The sequence below is a fragment of the Salvelinus alpinus genome, chromosome 2, assembly GCF_045679555.1.
Source record: "Salvelinus alpinus chromosome 2, SLU_Salpinus.1, whole genome shotgun sequence".
Taxonomy (NCBI): domain Eukaryota; kingdom Metazoa; phylum Chordata; class Actinopteri; order Salmoniformes; family Salmonidae; genus Salvelinus; species Salvelinus alpinus.
This window is the reverse complement of record NC_092087.1, coordinates 115,329,239-115,350,282: the sequence shown is the minus strand read 5'-3', so window position 1 is coordinate 115,350,282 and position 21,044 is coordinate 115,329,239. Positions and strand designations below refer to the sequence as shown.

The window sequence follows — 21,044 nt, the reverse complement described above, 5'->3', positions numbered from 1 at the left end:
GAGTAAAACATTTAAACGTGTTAACCCTCGCAAGGCTGCAGGCCCAGACGGCATTCCCAGCCGCGTCCTCAGAGCATGCGCAGACCAGCTGGCTGGTGTGTTTACGGACATATTCAATCAATCCTTATCCCAGTCTGCTGTTCCCACATGCTTCAAGAGGGCCACCATTGTTCCTGTTCCCAAGAAAGCTAAGGTAACTGAGCTAAACGACTACCGCCCCGTAGCACTCACTTCCGTCATCATGAAGTGCTTTGAGAGACTAGTCAAGGACCATATCACCTCCACCCTACCGGACACCCTAGACCCACTCCAATTTGCTTACCGACCCAATAGGTCCACAGACGACGCAATCGCAACCACACTGCACACTGCCCTAACCCATCTGGACAAGAGGAATACCCATGTGAGAATGCTGTTCATCGATTACAGCTCAGCATTTAACACCATAGTACCCTCCAAACTCGTCATCAAGCTCGAGACCCTGGGTCTCGACCCCGCCCTGTGCAACTGGGTCCTGGACTTCCTGACGGGCCGCCCCCAGGTGGTGAGGGTAGGTAACAACATCTCCACCCCGCTGATCCTCAACACTGGGGCCCCACAAGGGTGCGTTCTGAGCCCTCTCCTGTACTCCCTGTTCACCCACGACTGCGTGGCCATGCACGCCTCCAACTCAATCATCAAGTTTGCGGATGACACTACAGTGGTAGGCTTGATTACCAACAACGACGAGACGGCCTACAGGGAGGAGGTGAGGGCCCTCGGAGTGTGGTGTCAGGAAAATAACCTCACACTCAACGTCAACAAAACAAAGGAGATGATTGTGGACTTCAGGAAACAGCAGAGGGAGCACCCCCCTATCCACATCGACGGGTCAGTAGTGGAGAAGGTGGAAAGTTTTAAGTTCCTCGGTGTACACATCACGGACAAACTGAATTGGTCCACCCACACAGACAGCGTTGTGAAGAAGGCGCAGCAGCGCCTCTTCAACCTCAGGAGGCTGAAGAAATTCGGCTTGTCACCAAAAACACTCACAAACTTCTACAGATGCACAATCGAGAGCATCCTGTCGGGCTGTATCACCGCCTGGTACGGCAACTGCTCCGCCCACAACCGTAAGGCTCTCCAGAGGGTAGTGAGGTCTGCAGAACGCATCACCAGGGGCAAACTACCTGCCCTCCAGGACACCTACACCACCCGATGTCACAGGAAGGCCATAAAGATCATCAAGGACAACAACCACCCAAGCCACTGCCTGTTCACCCCGCTATCATCCAGAAGGCGAGGTCAGTACAGGTGCATCAAAGCAGGGACCGAGAGACTGAAAAACAGCTTCTATCTCAAGGCCATCAGACTGTTAAACAGCCACCACTAACATTTAGCGGCCGCTGCCAACATACTGACTCAACTCCAGCCACTTTAAAAATGGGAATTGATGGAAATTATGTAAAAATGTACCACTAGCCACTTTAAACAATGCCACTTAATATAATGTTTACATACCCTACATTACCCATCTCATATGTATATACTGTACTCTATATCATCTACTGCATCTTGCCATCTTTATGTAATACATGTACCACTAGCCACTTTAAACTATGCCACTTTATGTTTACATACCCTACAGTACTCATCTCATATGTATATACCGTACTCTATACCATCTACTGCATCTTGCCATGCCGTTCTGTACCACCACTCATTCATATATCTTTATGTACATATTCTTTATCCCTTTACACTTGTGTGTGTGTATAAGGTAGTAGTTGTGGAATTGTTAGGTTAGATTACTTGTTGGTTATTACTGCATTGTCGGAACTAGAAGCACAAGCATTTCGCTACACTCGCATTAACATCTGCTAACCATGTGTATGTGACTAATAAAATTTGATTTGATTTGTGTAGTGAATTCAGGGGGTAGCCCTGAGCTGGACTCAAACCTGGGTCCAGCGACTGTCAAGCCAACACCTTAAAACTGTTTTGCCAAGATGTCTGAACTTCTTGACGAGGTCGCTAGGTGTTGGATTACGGTTGATACAATAGCTTTCTCTATGAATTTGAGAGTGGTTACATTTCTCCAGACCCCATCCCAGCCCCCATCCCTCAGCTGTTTACCAAACCAAGTCTCTTGGCAGCCATTTTGTTGCTGTTTAAATACTAGGTTGTCCCTTTAAAAAAGCCACACAAGAATCAATCAACCAATAACAAAGCTGTAATTCCACCACTATTTTGCTAATAAGATGATGATGGGGCTGGAGAAATTTAACTACTCTCAAATTCATAGACAGACCTATGGATGCAAGGACTGACCATCCATGATATCAACATTATAGTTTTAACCATGTTGAGGCTTTACAGTGTTGATTTACATTGTTTCTATACATTGGAGTACAAAATCTTATTATGGGTTCTGATGGGGTACAACAGGTGAACTAAGCTCATGAGGCATGTGTTATATTCTTCAAGAATCAATGGCTATAAATAAATAATTTAAAAGTCAAAATATGGATGTAGCAATTGCAGATTTCCCCTTTACCACCACACATCCTTCCAGTTCTCTGCTGCCAGTGACAGGAGCGAATTTCAAAAATCGCTGAAGCTGGAGACTTATCTCCCTCACCAACTTTAAACATCAGCTATCTGAGCAGCTAACCGATCGCTGCAGCTGTACATAGTCCATCTGTAAATAGCCCACCCAGTCCACCTACCTCATCCCCAAACTGTTTTTATTTATTTTTCTGCTCTTTTGCACACCAGTATCTCTACTTGCACATCATCATCTGCTCATTTATCACTCCAGTGTTAATCTGCTAAATTGTAATTCTTCGCTACTATCGACTATTCATTGCCTACCTCATGCCTTTTGCACACACTATATATAGACTTTCTTTTTTTCTACTGTGTCATTAACTTGCTTATTGTGTTATTGGCTTGTTTATTGTTTATTCCATGTGTAACTCTGTGTTGTTGTCGGTGTCACACTGCTTTGCTTTATCTTGGCCAGGTCGCAGTTGTAAATGAGAACGTGTTCTCAACTGGCCTACCTGGTTAAACTATCATTATGACATCATGGCCTACCTGGTTAAACTATCATTATGACATCATGGCCACCTGGTTAAACTATCATTATGACATCACGGTCACCTGGTTAAACTATCATTATGACATCATGGTCACCTGGTTAAACTATCATTATGACATCATGGTCACCTGGTTAAACTATCATTATGACATCATGGCCACCTGGTTAAATAAAGGTTAAATAAAAAAAACATCAGTTCAACAACTGCAGAGTTTGTGTCTCTGTTTTTAAGACAGTACTTACTAGTGTTAATCAGGGAACGGTCTCTCAAAAACATCTTATGGCTAAGATCATCCTTAGAACCACTGGATGCCTTAAGATGCGTTTGGGAAACCGGGCCCAGATATCCAGTTTCCTCCTCCTCCTTTTTCGATGTGACAGTCATCTCCCTCTCCTCCTCCTTCACTCCAAAAACTGCACCCTCCTCTTTCTCTTCCTCCTCTTCTTTTACTGTAACATCCTCTTCCTCTTTCAATCTGAACGCGTCTTCCTCTTCTTTCACTGAAACGTCTTTCTCTTCTTCTTTCACTGTAACAGCCTCACCCTCTAATTCTTGTTTTACTGTGATATCCTTCTCTTCCTCCTCCTCTTTCACCAGAGCTCCTTTCTCCGTCCAGCAGTCCTCCTCTTCATTAACAAGAGAGTAGCTTAGTGACCTCATGGTTGGAGATGTTAGCTAGCTAGGCTAATGCTAACTTAACCAGCCCGCTAGATGAATAAAAACAATACCGTAAATATGAAAATTATGAAATTAAAAAGGATAACTAACTAGACGACAGAAGTGGGTTTAAAATACATTGGCTAATATACACTAAAGCGTCTAAAGAGCTTTATTGGTTCGTCTATTTTGTCTAGCAAGCTACCGAGGCGTCTGACGAACTGTTGCTGCTGCTGAAAGAAGCGTTCCGTCCACTAGATTATACGTCACAGTAGCAGCATTGCCTTAAAGTCCCAGACCGCCATCAGCTGACTGGAGTGGGTAACGCAGTTGAGTAAAATGTAAATAAAATTTTCAGACAAAAGGTAGGTAGGAATCAGGAACATAGCTAGTCCTAAAATATTAATTACCCCCCCCCCCCCTAATTAATTCAATATCAGTCAATATATTTTTTCTGTGATTTCTTATTTTCGTCAACCGTTCCATCGCATGATAAACTTTTTACAGGGCCGGCACTAGGACCGGGGGAGGCTGCTGCTGCGCTAGTGACTGTTAGACTTTCTTCAGCATCGATGGCGGACAGAAATACTAGGAGAGAGGGGAACCCTACACAGAACTGAATTGAATCAAAGATGGCGGACAGAAATACTAGGAGAGAGGGGTACCCCTACACAGAACTGAACTGAATCAAAGATGGCGGACAGAAATACTAGGAGAGAGGGGAACCCCTACACAGAACTGAATCAAAGATGAACTGTAGGACGGAAGCAACTGTAAGGGATTATAACGTCATAAAAAATCATGCAAAAAACATGTACAGTTGTCAGGAATGTTAGTTCATGTAGAGACAAACGATTATGCATTTTTTTTTACATAAAATTTATTTACGAAAATCGCGATTTAGTCAGCTAGCTGACTAGCTAACATTAGCCAGTTAGCCAGCTAGCTTTATGGGTGTTGTGACATGAGTATGACATTGTAATTCTGGTTGTTTTAGGGTCTCCTGAAACAACCAGCAAACCAGGCTTTCGATTTGTGTAACAGTGGATGTAAAGAATCTAGCAAGCTGAAGAATTTACAGCAAATTGAATGTACAATTTTGTAAGCTTGCCTTGCTGATATTTGCCATGCAGATAGATGAAATAACGTAGCTAGCTATGTTCTTGCTTATTGTGCAGTGGATGATTAAAATCCCTGTATGCCCATGGATGTGTAGCTAGCTATCTAGCCGATCTGTGTATGGACCCAAACGTTTGGTATACATATTAGTTCAGAACCTAGCTATGAACCTCAGCTATCATAGCCAGTTGTATCAACTTCAACACAGCCTGAATGACATTAATGAAGCCTATGGATTGAGTAGAATATAATATCATGTTGTGCCAAGGATGCAAGTCGTATATACATGTAGTTATTACCATGCATGAGATCCCCACATTGTAGCCTGTACATTTAATATATTCACTGATCATGTACTGTACCTTGGCAAATAAAGGTGCAGTTTAGGTATGAATGTCTTTGAGATGATTTTTCAGTCATATCCAATACCAGGAGTATCAAATTCCAGTCTTTGAATGACACTGTGTCTGCATGTATGTATTACAATTATACACTTCAACAGTGTTTACCAATCTTGGTCCTGGGACATCAATGGTTACACATTGTAACTAATAGACTAGAAACAGGATTTAACTAGTTAATTCATTATTTACAGAAACATAATGTTAAAAAACGGTACACTACACTTCCTATGCATCATGTAAATACTCCAACACCGGTTCATCTCAACATCTAATGCCCTTCATCTGCATTGATCTGATAAACACAGGATAGGTGGAGTATTTCATCACATTACACTTCATTTCAACCAGTAGAGAATGTGAAACGCTTTATTGAAAAGCTCATTATCCAAGTGTTATAAATACAAGTTCAATCTGTCCTTCAATGCACATCTGTTGTGCATTATAAAAACAGAGGAAGAAAGAGGAGGTGGAGAGAGAGGTGTAAAAGACAGAAAGGGAAAGAGGTAAGCACATAGGAGCAGGGAAGGCAGCACATGATTAATGAATCACAGTGCTACCGAAATATTCTCTCAGTTCATCACAATTACATAATAGTGTCTCTAGTCGGCCTAAAGGTTATCTTAAAAGAGGGTGAGGTGGCGATGATGGGACTAGGGGTTGGCATCCTCTATCACATCAAAACATCTCTGCAGATGAGAGACAGATGGAGAGAGAGAGAGCATGTTTAAGCCTTGTGTTTTTATTTTTTATTCTAACATTGTTAGTCATCAATCAGGAGGTGAAATGCAAAACTGACCTTGGATCATTAACTCTGGGACTACTGCATCTCTGTCTGTATTTCAATGTAAAGCATCTCTTTATTAATACTTCCTGTATAATATAAACTGACCTGGGATCATTAACTCTGGGACTACTGCATCTCTGTCTGTATTTCAATGTAAAGCATCTCTTTATTAATACTTCCTGTATAATATAAACTGACCTGGGATCATTAACTCTGGGACTACTGCATCTATCTGTATTTCAATGTAAACCATCTCTTTAATAATACTTCCTGTATAATATAAACTGACCTGGGATCATTAACTCTGGGACTACTGCATCTCTGTCTGTATTTCAATGTAAAGCATCTCTTTAATAATTCTTCCTGTTGACCTGACCAAGTGACCTCTCACCTCTGATCATGCTGTGCCCTCTATGTAGCCAGTTCAGATGCAGGAGGGGTTCACCGACACAGCTGCTATAACCTAGAGGATTTAGGGAGAAGAGGAGAGAGGGATGAAGTGAAGGAGAGAGACTGTTATTGAGAAAATAAGGTAGTTAAAGTGACAGTGTTCAACAGGAATCTGTGTGTGGCCTCACCTGGTGTCCACACCACACTAAGTGGCTGCAGAGTACTTTATGCTGAAAAACATGAACGGACACACAAGGACAAACAATATAGCGTAGTTATAGAAATAATGAAGTGTCTTACTATTCTCCATGGTTGGCCCTCTTGCCTATTCTTTGAAGGTGGAAGGAGCCACAGTTATACACCTGAGCCTGCTTACTGCACAACACCATCCATCAATCAGATTGATACATGAGTGTGTAGGTGTGGGTTATAGGGTGTCTAATAGTTCTACATTTCTTCAAAATGGGTGATTTAAAACAGCCTGTTTTGTTTTTGCACAGACATCACACCCTTACCTAAACAGCACCCTCACCTGAGAAGTAGAAATCAAAGGGAGAGAAACTGTGAATTGAATAACTGCAGTTGACATAGCTAAGTAAATGGAAGAATACTCTTATTGCAATGTGAATGGCCCTTAAAAGAGCCTTTGGTTGTGCATAGTGTAGTCTATGGTGTTACCAGGGAACAGCACCCTCTTAAAAGAGCCTTTGGTTGTGCATAGTGTAGTCTATGGTGTTGCCAGGGAACAGCACCCTCTTAAAAGAGCCTTTGGTTGTGCATAGTGTAGTCTATGGTGTTGCCAGGGAACAGCACCCTCTTTGAAGAAGTAGGAGGTGAAGATCTCCTGCACACGGATTGCCTCTCTTGCTGCGTTGTTGGACCCCATCCTTGAAACATCCTGCAGAGCAGCAGACTCCTCCTCTGGGACACGGCGGCGAGCTGCAGATCCCCTCCTGGTCCTCGTGTCCATCTTCATGAAGTTACGCAGGACACAGGTAGCCTTCACACACCTGAATTCCTCCAGGAGGCAGTCCCAGATGACCCTGGTCACCCAACCTTGCAGTGCCCTACACGGCAACTGTAGGCAATCGTTTTGAAGGAATCTCCAGTTACAAGGTATCTGTAGGAATATGGAAGACAATGTAATTATTAGACTGTTACATCACCAGGTCATTGTGGATTACTAAAGTATAATTTCCCTGATAACAAATCATGATAACATTGGATTGATAGATGCATGGGCACACATATGTGCATGTGTAGCATGTGACAATAACAGGATCATATCAAGGATGGCATCACAAATGAATACATAAATACCTCTTGAAGCTTGATGATGAGTTGATCATTTGAATCAGCTGTGCAGTGCTGAGGCAAAAACAACAATGTGCCTCTTTGAGTCCCCAGGACTGAGAACCACTGCTCTGCATTGGGACCTCTTCATATGTAGACTGGCTTTCATAGCGCTCTTTATCTGAGGACAGAAAACCTCACAAGAAACACACTTCATTATAGTCAAATTACACCACACTGAATATTATGTTACTATTATCTCCGTCCTCACTTCTAGGGACAGGAACTACACAAAAGTACCTGCCCTATCCAGAATAGCCTCCTCTCTCACTGACAGTTGGGGCTGCTATCCTTTCACCCTCCATGGCTGTTAGCTAGCTACCTACAAATGCATTTGGAGTTTGTTTTTTACAGTGATAAATAGATAGCTAGCTAATATGAAGTTAGGTAGCTGTTGATATTTCATTCACTTATCTATCTATACAGTATTAGCTAGCCAACTAGCTAGCTCATTTAGCAGCTCATTAGAGTTAGCCTGCACTGTAGCTAGTTAGCTAATAATACATCGTTGTTTCTTTACATTTCCAAAATCTATTTCCTTACTTGAAGAGGTTCTCCGAGCCATGTGGACAACTGGAAACAGGGCAACAAAGTCTGTCCCCAGAGCGTTTTAGAGGATATTACTATTGAACTATGAACCCATTTAATAACCAGACCTTCATACAAACTTGCTCTGCTGAATTCTTGACGGAGTCACAACCGGCGGCCTAAGCGGCATCTAGTCCATCTGCTGACTGGACGCAGTTGACGAAAATTTACATTTTATTTTCAGACAACAAGTTAAAGTGTAGGAAGCATGAGTTTTTACTCACCAGTGTAACAACACAGTGTGGTTAAAGACTTAGTAACTTGTGTAGGGTGGAAGCTGTCTCTGCGTAACAGGGAATTCCTGTCCGTCTGCTTCCTGCATAGGTCTGTGCTAAAACCACACCCCTCCCTCTTAATCAAAATGTCCAGATAACTTGTTTCATGCGCCTCAAAGGTGAGGGTGAATTTCAGATGTTCACTGCTTGTATTGATGGAGTGGAATTGATGAAGTTCCTCTGCTGTCCCCTGGAATAGAAGGAACACGTCATCAATGAAGACTTTTACAGAGCCTGATGAGGTGCTAGAATGGATTGTTAGGGCTGTCAATCACATTCTTCTCTAACAACCCCACAAACAGATTGGCATAATTAGATGCTATTATTTAAAATACAATGACCATAATGCACTGCGTGTCTACTTGTCTTGTCTGTTTATTTTACACCTGCTATGTAACAGAGACAGAAGAATGCACAATGGTCAATGCTATCTGGAATCCTTGGGACATCCCTACCCTAAACCCTAACCTTAACCCTTTTAAATGTCAACTTCAACGGGACGTCCCTAGCCCGTTGAAAATACATGATCTAAGTGATTGATAGTTTGTATTCAGCAGTCATTAAGCCTTATTTACTTTAATGAACTACCAAAATAGTGATTTTGTCAGACAGCAGCTCTACACTTTATTGACTGACTGATCCATTCATCCTTCCATCCCTCCTCAGCCTTCCTCTCCTCTGAAGACCCAGTGAGGGTGGAGCTCAGTCAGAGAGCTGTTGAGGGACTGGTTAGGAAGAACACTTCTACAGCCAGAGAGGAGAGAGGTCACACATGGTTTAGATGGTAAATATTTATGTCCCCTTAGCGGTTCATCACGTCAGCAAAAGGGAATATGTTCCATAATCCATGTATATTTACATTAGTGCAAATTGTCCACTGATATTGGTGTAATTTCTCACTCCTTTTGGCTGTATGAAAGTTAATTTCCCCTCAGGCACACACATTTGTTCTTTGCTATTATGAAGGTCATTTGTGTAGAATGTACTTTTCCCCACTCATTCACCCCATCTCTTTACATTGCTTATTTATATTCAGTGGCCTGACTGCATCCAGACTATGTCAAAGGACCATCCTGGTAGATCTGAACCTAATGCAGCTTGGAGTGATCAGATAACAGAAGTCACATTTAGGTGCCAGGTGTAACTGAGGCCATAGATGCTCCATATCCATTACTTTGAGTGTTTTATATAATATGTCTAAATGTGTTTCTTTCTGTGTTGCAGGGGCAGTCAAGAAATGGAACGGCAAGGCCACAGAACATGACATAATCAGAGTTGTGGGAGACCACCTCAAGCCCCTGGTAGAGCCGGGGGTGGTGTTTACCACTCCACCAGGCCTTCAGCAGGCTGGAAAAGTGATACTGTTTTTCATACTAAGAGGGACCAAGAGTCTGTTGATTGGTCATTGGGTTAATTTGTTGAAATCAAATCAAGCTTTATTTATACAGCACAATATTATTTAGTACACAACAAACAGAAGACTAACAACTGAAAGACTAATGAACATTCTAAGGAAATACCATTGATTAAAATATTAATTGGATGCAATATCCAACCCAAAATATAAGCTTGTTTTTTTAGGAGGGGTTCTGAAAGACACTATGGGGGTGTCCACTGAAAGTTGACTAGTAACAACAACTGGGACCTAAAAGACACCACCCATGAGTCCCACTAAATCTGCCCAAGAAGAGAAAAACTAAAGAAAAACCCACATCAAACTTAAAGACAGGAAGTCCCAGTCCCCAATGTCATGCTCTAGTACATTTGGGTTGGCACATCTGAGAATGAACCCTGATATTCTAAAAGAGGGGCAACAACGTCAATATAATTATACCCGAAAATTGTCAGTTGATTACTTAAATAATTATAATTACTAAATGTTACATGAATTGGAAATATGAAATATCAAAACCAAATGTTTGTTAATATGTATAATATAGAACATAAAGTAATATGTATAAATCACTGATATCGATTAGGGGGGAAATCAGGATGTATGTGCTGTTGAAACGAACACAACTAAAAAAACACATGGAAATGGGAGATATATTTTAGCTCACTGGTTAGAGGACAACCTGCAGAAGACAGTCAGCTACATTTGGGAGTGATGCATTTAAATTTAGGGGTCACTAAACAAAGGAACACAACACATATTTGTCATCACTCATCGATATCACGTTGAAATCAATTGTGTGACAGAAGGGATATGAGGTTGCACGTCCTGTTAAAACTAACAGCTCAAAAACCACACGGAATCTGGGAATAATGTGTACATCCCTGGTTAGAGGACAATTTGTAGAAAACAGCTCGCTACATTTTGAAGTGTTGCATTTTGATTCAAGTGGGTCACCAACATGGTAAGTGTAACAAAAGCTCTTTTTGTGTTAGTAACTTTTTGTTAAATCACATAAATAGTACTCTTTTCATTCAGAGCCTGGATTTTTCCCAAGGCTAATATCCATATCACGCTGAAACCAATTGAATTAGGGTTCTACATTGAGAAACTCCTTAAAATACTCATACTACAATGTTAAAACATTCTACATTGTGACAATAATTCATTGATATCACAAAATAACTCCTTCATGTATGTATTTTGTCACACTGAACACAGCTATAAGGTTTCTCTCCTGTGTGTGTTCTCTGGTGTACAGTCAGATTGCTAGATGTAGTAAAACTCTTCCCACATTGACCACAGCTATACGGTTTCTCTCCTGTGTGTGTTCTCTGGTGTAATGTCAGCTTGTCAGATGTAGTAAAACTCTTCCCACATTGATCACAGCTATAAGGTTTCTCTCCAATGTGTGTTCTCTGGTGTGATGTCAGGTGGCCAGATCGACCAAAACTCTTCCCACATTGACCACAGCTATAAGGTTTCTCTCCTGTGTGTGTTCTCTGGTGTAGAGTCAGAATGCTAGATGTAGTAAAACTCTTCCCACATTGACCACAGCTATAAGGTTTCTCTCCTGTGTGTATTCTCTGGTGTAGAGTCAGAGTGCTAGATTGATTAAAACTCTTCCCACATTGACCACAGCTATAAGGTTTCTCTCCTGTGTGTGTTCTCTGGTGTGATGTCAGGTGGCCAGATCGACCAAAACTCTTCCCACATTGACCACAGCTATAAGGTTTCTCTCCTGTGTGTATTCTCTGGTGCACTGTCAGATCTCTAGATGCACCAAAACTTTTCCCACATTGACCACAGCTATACGATTTCTCTCCTGTGTGTATTCTCTGGTGTTGAGTCAGCTGGCCAAATGTAGTACATCTCTTCCCACATTGACCACAGCTATAAGGTTTCTCTCCTGTGTGTGTTCCCTGATGAATTTTAATGCCTGATGAGGTGATTCTCTACCCACAGTCAGAGCAGCAGTGAGGTTTCTTCCCTGTGGATCTCTGCTGGTGTTTCTTGAGGTGTTCTGGCCTGGAGAGACTCTTCTCTGCCTCGTCAGCATCATGAGGTTGTTGAGGCTCCGCAAAGGAACCACAATAGTCGCGTCTCTCTCCTGTGTGAACGACAAAGTGTGACCGATGGTTAAAGGCCAACAACAGCAGAAATTCACTGTAAAAGGTGATGCCAACAGAGTAGCCATGATGTTGTACAACAATTGACGTCTGTAATAAATGTTCAAATTATTTGACAATTGTCTTAAAATGAGCAACAATAGTCATATTTTGTCTTGTTTTCACATTAGTAGTAACATCGATGATTGTAGGCTAGAAATAAGTTATTCATGTTGTTGAAATCCTAAGCAGTGTGCCAGATGACCTTTGGACTCCAATATAGGCCCCTTTCTGTGTTTAATAAAATTGAGGTACGAGGGCGATGGACAGATAATTTAAATGCAGAAACTCCTCCCTGCTAATGAGGACACCGATAGCCACTAGCACAGTCAGTGTAGTCAGCTCAGCTATTGAGACCGTGTCTCTAAACATGGCGGTATTCGCCTTAGCAATCTCACAAGAATAAAGACCTCCTCCATTCCTGCCATTATTTAAAGCGATTGTGATACCTCACATCTCAAAATAGGGCTACTTAATGTTAGATCCCTCACTTCAAAGGCAGTTATAGTCAATGAACTAATCACTGATCATAATCTTGATGTGATTGGCCTGACTGAAACATGGCTTAAGCATGATGAATTTACTGTGTTAAATGAGGCCTCACCTCCTGGTTACACTAGTGACCATATCCCCTGTGCATCCCGCAAAGGCGGAGGTGTTGCTAACATTTACGATAGCAAATTTAAATTTACAAAAAAAATAAAAAATAGTTTGTCTTTTGAGCTTCTAGTCATGAAATCTATGCAGCCTACTCAATCACTTTTTATAGTTACTGTTTACAGGCCTCCTGGGCCGTATACAGCGTTCCTCACTGAGTTCCCTGAATTCCTATCGGACCTTGTAGTCATGGCAGATAATATTCACATTTTTTGTGACTTTAATATTCACATGGAAAAGTCCACAGTCCCACTCCAAAAGGCTTTCGGAGCCATCATCGACTCAGTGGGTTTTGTCCAACATGTCTCCAGACCTAGTCACTTCCCCAGTCATACTCTGGACCTAGTTTTGTCTCATGGAATAAATGTTGTGGATCTTAATGTTTTTCCTCATAATCCTGGACTATCGGACCACCATTTTATTACGTTTGCAATCACAACAAATAATCTGCTCAGACCCCAACCAAGGAGCATCAAAAGTCATGCTATACATTCTCAGACAACCCAAAGATTCCCCGATGCCCTTCCAGACTCCCTCTGCTTACCCAAGGACGTCAGAGGACAAAAATCAGGTAACCACCTAACTGAGGAACTCAATTTAACCTTGCGCAATACTCTAGATGCAGTCGCACCCCTAAAAACAAAAAACATTTGTCATAAGAAACTAGCTCCCTGGTATACAGCAAATACCCGAGCTCTGAAGCAAGCTTCCAGACAATTGGAACGGAAATGGCGCCACAACAAACTGGAAGTCTTCCGACTAGCTTGGAAAGACAGTACCGTGCAGTATCGAAGAGCCCTCACTGCTACTCGATCATCCTATTTTTCCAACTTAATTGAGGAAAATAAGAACATCAGGAGTTTCACCCAGTTGATAGTTGATACAATGTTTAAAAGTTTGTTGTAGACAGGCCATGCGTAGCCAATGTGATTTATAAGAAATTTATTTTTATCAGGATATTTTGTACCTGCAGGCCACAACGATAAAATGTTTGGGCTTTATGTATGTTATTTTAAAAAATGTAGCAATGGCAATAAAAAATTGTATTTATAATTTTCATTTAAATAGAATGTAGATTAACCACAGAGAATTATGTTGAGATACAAAGACTATTATAAATTAAACTGTTCCAGTAAAATGTGAATATGAAAATCATAACTGGCACCAGATCAGTAGAAATTGTCAGATAAATTAGCACCAAATGGAGAAAGGTTGCCGACTGCTGGTGTAGCCTATTACCAGAAACCATAGGACTATAACATCAAAATTTACAAAGGCCAGCAGCAGTGGGAGGAGTAAGCTAAGGAAGAGAAGAGGTTTTTCTGATGGTTATCTTGTTTCAGAGGGGTGTCATCAATAGCCCATAATGACAACAGATAATTAACAGAAATACCTTATTTACATAAGTATTCAGACCCTTTGCTATGAGACTCGAAATTGCTTTCAGGTGCATCTTGTTTCCATTAATCGTCCTTGAGATGTATCTACAACTTGTTCGGAGTCCACCTGTGGTAAATTAAATAAATTCAATTGATTGGATATGATTTGGAAGGCACACACCTGTTTATATATGGTCCCACAAATGACAGTGCATGTCAGAGCGAAAACCAAGCAATGAGGTCGAAGGAACTGTCCCAAGAGGTCCTAGATAGGATTGTGTCAAGGCACAGATCTGGGGAAGAGTACCAAAAAAAATTCTGCAGCATTGAAGGTCCCTAAGAACTCAGTGGCCTCCATCATTTTTAAATGGAATACTCTGCCTAGAGCTGGTCACCTCCCCCAATCGCTCAGTTTGGACAGAAGGGTCTTGGTCAGGGAGGTGACCAAAAACCTGATGGTCACTCTGACAGAGCTCCAGAGATCCTCTGTGGAGATGGAAGAACCTTCCAGAAGGACAACCATCTCTGCAGCCCTCCACCAATCAGACCTTAACGGTAGAGTGGCCAGATGGAAACCACTCCTCAGTAAAAGGCACATGACAGACTGCTCGGAGTTTGCCAAAAGGCACCTTAAGGACTCTCAGACCATGAGAAACAAGATTTGCTGGCTTGATGAAACCAAGATGGAACTCTTTGGCCTGAATGCCAAGAGTCACGTCTGGAGGAAACCTGGTACCATCCCTACGGATGATGCTGTGGAGATGTTTTTAACAAAATGTGGAAAAAGTCAAGGGGTTTGAATACTTTCAGAATGCACTGTATACAGCAACATCTCCCCTATAAGCATTCCTGTCTTTTCTGTAGATGTTATATCCCTGTATTGCTACTGCTGGATCAAAGGAATTATCTCAGTGAGTTTCAGAGATGAACAGTACAGTGCATTCCAAATGCAATAGGCAGGCAAGTTAACAAAAACGTTTCCAAATAAAAACTATTCCAGAAAATGTCAAAGCGTATATAACGCCCGTCCAAGAGACTGTCGACCAATCGCGTTCACATTGTCATGCTGTGACACACAGTTCCTAAGCTAATTCTCACGAAATCTCTTTTTAAAGTCAGGGTATGAGTCGAGAAACATGCCTATTTTCCTTGAAAGTACGTAATGTTACGATTGCAAAGCTTTACGATATTACAGAGAACAAGTCAATAATCTCTAATTATCTCTGAAAATATTTGTATTGTTGTGCTTCTTGTTCACGGAGGAGTAATTAATGCCAATGTTCTTTTCTTTTAGCTGTTAATACGAATCGAAAGGAGTTTCCAATATCCTCATTTCTTAAAGTATTTCTGGTGAAAGCAAGTGATAGTGATACACAAGCTAGGTCTATTTGAAACATTGCCATCCCATGGCAGCATTTACCAGCCACCAGGTTCAGAAGCTTTAAAACCACATAAAAAATATTATATTTTTGCCCAAAGTTAAGATATAAAATTTTCAAACTGAACATAATTCATACTGGTTATTATTTTAGGCTATTTTAGTTTTGGAGTCAAAGATAGTTTTGGAATAGTTTTCATTCTTCAAACAGGTTTGTTAATTTATTTCAGTTTACTAAAAACTTTTCCTAATTACTTTTTTCTATAATAAGCATGGAGGTTTCCCCTATCAACCAGTCATAGGTACTGGTGACAAAGCGCCTCGTAACCTAGCTGGGAATGGGACAGACGGAACCCTTCTGTGGTAACAGACAGGGGCGATTTGTAATCAAAACGAATTCCCAGGAATGGGGTTCATATGAACCACAGAGACTGTGTGGGATAATAACATGGCCCTGTCCAACCCTGCTTGTTCCCTCGACTCCGCTACCAACCTCCAACAGGACCCTTAACCTGTATCATTAGACACCTCATAATGAGCTACAGGTAGGAATCAGCAATGAATCCCAATAATGAGACACCTCTGGGGAGGGGTGTCAGCAACATATATAAAAAAATATATATATAGTGTTTTATGACAAACCGTTTTTTACAAATCCGTCAAGACACCAACTTAGACTTGACTGTGAAATGCTTTACTTACAAGCCCTTAACCAACAGTGCAGTTCAAGAAGAAGAAAACATTTACCAAGTACACTAAAATAAAAAGTAATAATAAAAGTAACACAATGAGAATAACGAGGCTATATACAGGGGGCACCGGTACTGAGTCAGTGTGGAGGCTATATACAGGGGGCACCGGTACTGAGTCAATGTGGAGGCTATATACAGGGGGCACCGGTACTGAGTCAGTGTGGAGGTTATATACAGGGGGCACCGGTACTGAGTCAGTGTGGAGGTTATATACAGGGTGCACCGGTACTGAGTCAGTGTGGAGGTTATATACAGGGTGCACCGGTACTGAGTCAGTGTGGAGGCTATATACAGGGGGCACCGGTACCGAGTCAGTGTGGAGGCTATATACAGGGGGCACCGGTACCGAGTCAGTGTGGAGGCTATATACAGGGGGCACCGGTACCGAGTTAGTGTGGAGGTTATATACAGGGGGTACTGGTACAGAGTCAATGTGGAGGCTATATACAGGGGGTACCGGTACAGAGTCAATGTGGAGGCTATATACAGGGGGTACCGGTACAGAGTCAGTGTGGAGGCTATACACAGGGGGCACCAGTACTGAGTCAGTGTGGAGGCTATATGTGGAGGCTATATACAGGGGGCATCGGTACCGAGTCAGTGTGCGGGGGTACAGGCTAGTAGAGGTAATCTGTACATGAAGGTGGGGGCATAGTGACTATGCATAGGTAACAAACAACCAGCGAGTAGCAGCAGTGCACCAAAGTGGTGATGGTGGTGATTTTATGAATTGTTCAGCATTCTTATGGCTTGGGGGTAGAAGCTGTTGAGGAGGCTTTTGGTTCTAGACTTGGCGCTGCGGTACCACTTGGCGTGCGGTAGCAGAGAAAACAGTCTATATAGTGCGAACGGCCCAGTACATCACTGTGTCCAAGCTTCCTGCCATCCAGGACCTATATAATAGGCGGTGTCAGAGGAAAGCCCACAAAATTGTCAGAGACTCCAGTCACCCAGTCCAGTGTATTACCTTTTGAGGATCTGGGGACCCATGATAAATCTTTTCAATCTCCTGAGGGGGAAAAGGTTTTGTTGTGCCCTCTTCATGACTGTCTTGGTATATACCCACGTGGGTGATTGAAAGATGAACTGAGGTCCACACTCCAGTCCAGTTGATGGTGGTAATGCACCTTAAAGTTGGTTTCCAACCGCCATATAAAGTCCAAAGAAGAAAAAGAAGCTTAAAGGAAGGTGAAATTATGAGAAACGAATTTGGTTTACCGTTTGGGGTATTGCAACTGGTTACTTATTTTGATGTGATATGAAAGTATTGTGTGAAATTATTCTCAATTGATATGAAAGTACAGCGATTTATGTTTCTAGAAATGTATCGCAATTGAAAATCGATTCACATTTAGATGGAATATTTGACTATTTTAGCTGCCAGAGCCAGTCTACCTCTGAAAATAACATACAGTCCTTGGACCTTGAGGAGTAACGGGGGCAGGAATCAGCAGTAGAAACAAGAACAAAGAGTACTCCCTGCCCATTTCAGTAAAAAGCTGAGGGACAAGGCTGGAGAAATGCAACCATCCATGATATCAACATTCTAGTTTTAACCATGTTTTGAGGATATACAGTGTTTGTTTATATTTACTGACAAACATTGGAGTAAAAAAAAGCTCATATTTTGGGTTCTGATGGGGTACGACAGTTGAACTAAGCTCATGAGGCATTTATAAGTGATTTCTTCAAGAAACAATGGGTACATATCATTAATGTATAAGTCCCAAAATAGATGTAACAACTGCTGATTGCCCCTTTAAGACTACATATTGGGCTAATCTAATAGGATATATTGAGGACTACAGTATTTCAGGCATTGTCATTGGATGCATTTGGTCAATTGTTAACGTTTTGTTGATGGTCCACTCTTGATGTTCTACACGTTACAGTGTAGCTTCAGCCATTCCTACAGAACAACATTAAAGTGTAGAACCCCTTTACTGCATATTGGTTCAACGACTGCAGAGACGGTACTTACTGGGGTTAAACAGATCTCCCTCCTCCTCTTCTTCCTTCTCCTCCTCTTTTACTGCATCATCCTCCTCCTCCTCTTTCACTCTGAACGCATCTTCCTCTTCTTTCACTGAAACGTCTTTCTCTTCTTCTTTCACTGTAACAGCCTCACCATCTACTTCTTGTTTTACTGTGACATCCTCTTCTTCCTTCTCCTCTTTCACGACAATGTTCAGCCCCAGAGCTTCATTCTCCGTCCAGCAGACCACTTCTTCTTTAACGAGAGGGGAGAAGTTTAGGGAGCTCATGTTCGGGGATGTTAGCTAGCTAGCTATCATTAGCGACTAGGCTAGTGCTAATTTAACCAGCCAGCTACTATAGCTGACTAATACAAAATAACGTAATATTATATTAAATAGGTTAACAAGTTGATACTACAGAAGTGTGTCTAAAACACAGTCGGTAATATACACCGAAAGCGTATTAATAGCTTGAATCTTTCGGCTATGTTGGCTAGCAAGCTACCGGGGTGGTTGACGAGCTGTTTATGAAGAACCGTCCACTAGATTATACGTCACGCTGGCAGCGTCGCCTGAAAGACTCACATCGCCGTCTGCTGACTGGAGGGGAAACGCAGTTGAGGATCATATTTTATTTTCAGACAAAGATTATTGTAAATGGATTTAATTAAATAATACTATTATATTGAGACATACAAAGACAGGAAAGTGTTGATTGATTACTGCGAATAAAAAATGGTTACTGCAGCACATTTAAGGCAGTTTCATTAAGTCAAACTAAATCTAAATAATTAGCAAGCTACTGTAGGTCCATACTGCTCCTACATGGTGTAACAATACATCATGTAGATGTATATAATGAACAGACTAGGTCTATACTGCTCCTACATGGTGTAACATTACATCATGTAGATGTATATAATGAACAGACTAGGTCTATACTGCTCCTACATGGTGTAACAATACATCATGTAGATGTATATAATGAACAGACTAGGTCTATACTGCTCCTACATGGTGTAACAATACATCATGTAGATGTATATAATGAACAGACTAGGTCTATACTGCTCCTATATAATGAACAGACTAGGTCTATACTGCTCCTACATGGTGTAACAATACATCATGTAGATGTATATAATGAACAGACTAGGTCTATACTGCTCCTACATGGTGTAACAATACATCATGTAGATGTATATAATGAACAGACTAGGTCTATACTGCTCCTACATGGTGTAACAATACATCATGTAGATGTATATAATGAACAGACTAGGTCTATACTGCTCCTACATGGTGTAACAATACATCATGTAGATGTATATAATGAACAGACTAGGTCTATACTGATACTACATGGTGTAACAATACATCATGTAGATGTATATAATGAACAGACTAGGTCTATACTACTACTACATTTGTATGTATTATTATATGTTAATTATTTCTCCTTTATTTAACCAGGTAGGCCAGTTGAGAACAAGTTCTCATTTACAACTGCAACCTGGCCAAGATAAAACAAAGCAGTTCGACACATACAACAACACAGAGTTACACATGGAGTAAAACAAACATACAGTCAATAATACAGTAGAAAAATAAGTCTATATACAATGTGAGCAAGTGAGGGGAGATAAGGGAGGTAAAGTGAAGGCAAAAAAAAAGGCCATGGTGGCAAAGTAAATACAATATAGCAAGTAAAACACTGGAATGGTAGATTTGCAGTGGAAGAATGTGCAAAGTAGAGATAGAAATAATGGGGTGCAAAGGAGCTAAATAAATAAATAAATACAGTAGGGAAAGAGGTAGTTGTTTGGGCTAAATTATAGATGGGCTATGTTCAGGTGCAGTAATCTGTGAGCTGCTCTGACAGCTGGTGCTTAAAGCTAGTGAGGGAGATAAGTGTTTCCAGTTTCAGAGATTTTTGTAGAGAATTATAGTTGGGAGTGTTGGGAGTGTTAAGTGTGTTGATATAACGGTAATAATGTCACATGGAATCAAGTGGTCACTAGATGTCTACGGTGCCAAAGAGAATTATAGTTGGGAGTGTTGGGAGTGTTAAGTGTGTTGATTTAACGGTAATAATGTCAAAATTCCACTTTTAGTCTAAGGTACTAGATCACAGTGTTAGAGTTGTCACTATAGACCCGAGTGGTGCAGCAGTCTAAGGTACTGCATGGCAGTGTTAGAGGTGTCACTATAGACCCGAGTGGTGCAGCGGTCTAAGGTACTGCATGGCAGTGCTAGAGGCGTCACTAGAGGCGTCACCCGGGTTCGATCCCGGGCTGTACCACAACCTGCCGTGATCGGGAGTTCCATAGGGCGGCACACAATTGGCCAAGCGTCGCCCGGTGTTTCCTCCTACACATTGGTGCAGCTGGCTTCCGGGTTAAGCGGGAGGGTGTTAAGAAGCGCGGTTTGACGGGTCATGTTTCAGAGGACGCATGACTCGACCTTAGCCTCCTGAGCCCATTGGGGAGTTGCAGCGATGAGACAAGATCCACATTGGGGAGTTGCAGCGATGAGACAAGATCCACATTGGGGAGTTGCAGCAATGAGACAAGATCCCCATTGGGGAGTTGCAGCGATGAGACAAGATCGAAATTGGGGAGAAAAAACGGGGTTAAAATGATAAAAAATGTTTAAAAAATGACAACAAACAAAGGTTGCATCCCAACG

The 21,044-nt window shown here is 41.6% G+C and overlaps 2 protein-coding genes and 2 long non-coding RNA genes across 4 annotated transcripts in view; 1 reads left to right on the top strand and 3 right to left on the bottom strand.

The window, feature by feature from the left end:
- LOC139550484 (uncharacterized) overlaps nucleotides 1-21,044 on the top strand; it is a 182,593-nt gene that overhangs the window by 70,102 nt on the left and 91,447 nt on the right. The gene's annotated exons all lie outside the window — the stretch shown is intronic.
- On the bottom strand, nucleotides 5,616-7,732 carry LOC139550598 (uncharacterized). The gene is made up of 2 exons (XR_011670086.1): nucleotides 6,439-7,732; nucleotides 5,616-5,949 (listed from the first exon to the last, which is right to left on the bottom strand). It is a non-coding gene; the product is annotated as an uncharacterized lncRNA (long non-coding RNA).
- LOC139552520 (zinc finger protein 180-like) lies at nucleotides 9,898-11,998 on the bottom strand (the record flags this gene model as incomplete). The annotated part of the gene is made up of 1 exon (XM_071364330.1): nucleotides 9,898-11,998. A coding segment is annotated over one exon (762 nt), but the record flags the coding sequence as incomplete, so codon positions are not given.
- On the bottom strand, nucleotides 11,997-18,826 carry LOC139550188 (zinc finger protein 771-like). Its single transcript, XM_071360894.1, has 2 exons — nucleotides 18,362-18,826; nucleotides 11,997-12,156 (listed from the first exon to the last, which is right to left on the bottom strand). The coding sequence occupies exons 1-2, from the start codon at nucleotides 18,642-18,644 to the stop codon at nucleotides 12,002-12,004; spliced, it is 438 nt and encodes a 145-aa protein (XP_071216995.1). The 5' UTR covers nucleotides 18,645-18,826; the 3' UTR covers nucleotides 11,997-12,001.

Coding starts and splice junctions, on each gene's coding strand:
- LOC139550188 (XM_071360894.1), bottom strand. CDS start 18,644: ATGAGCTCCCTAAACTTCTCCCCTCTCGTTAAAGAAGAAGTGGTCTGC. Junction 12,157..18,361: donor GGGAGATCTGTTTAACCCCA/GTAAGTACCGTC, acceptor TCGTTCACACAG/GAGAGAGACGCGACTATTGT.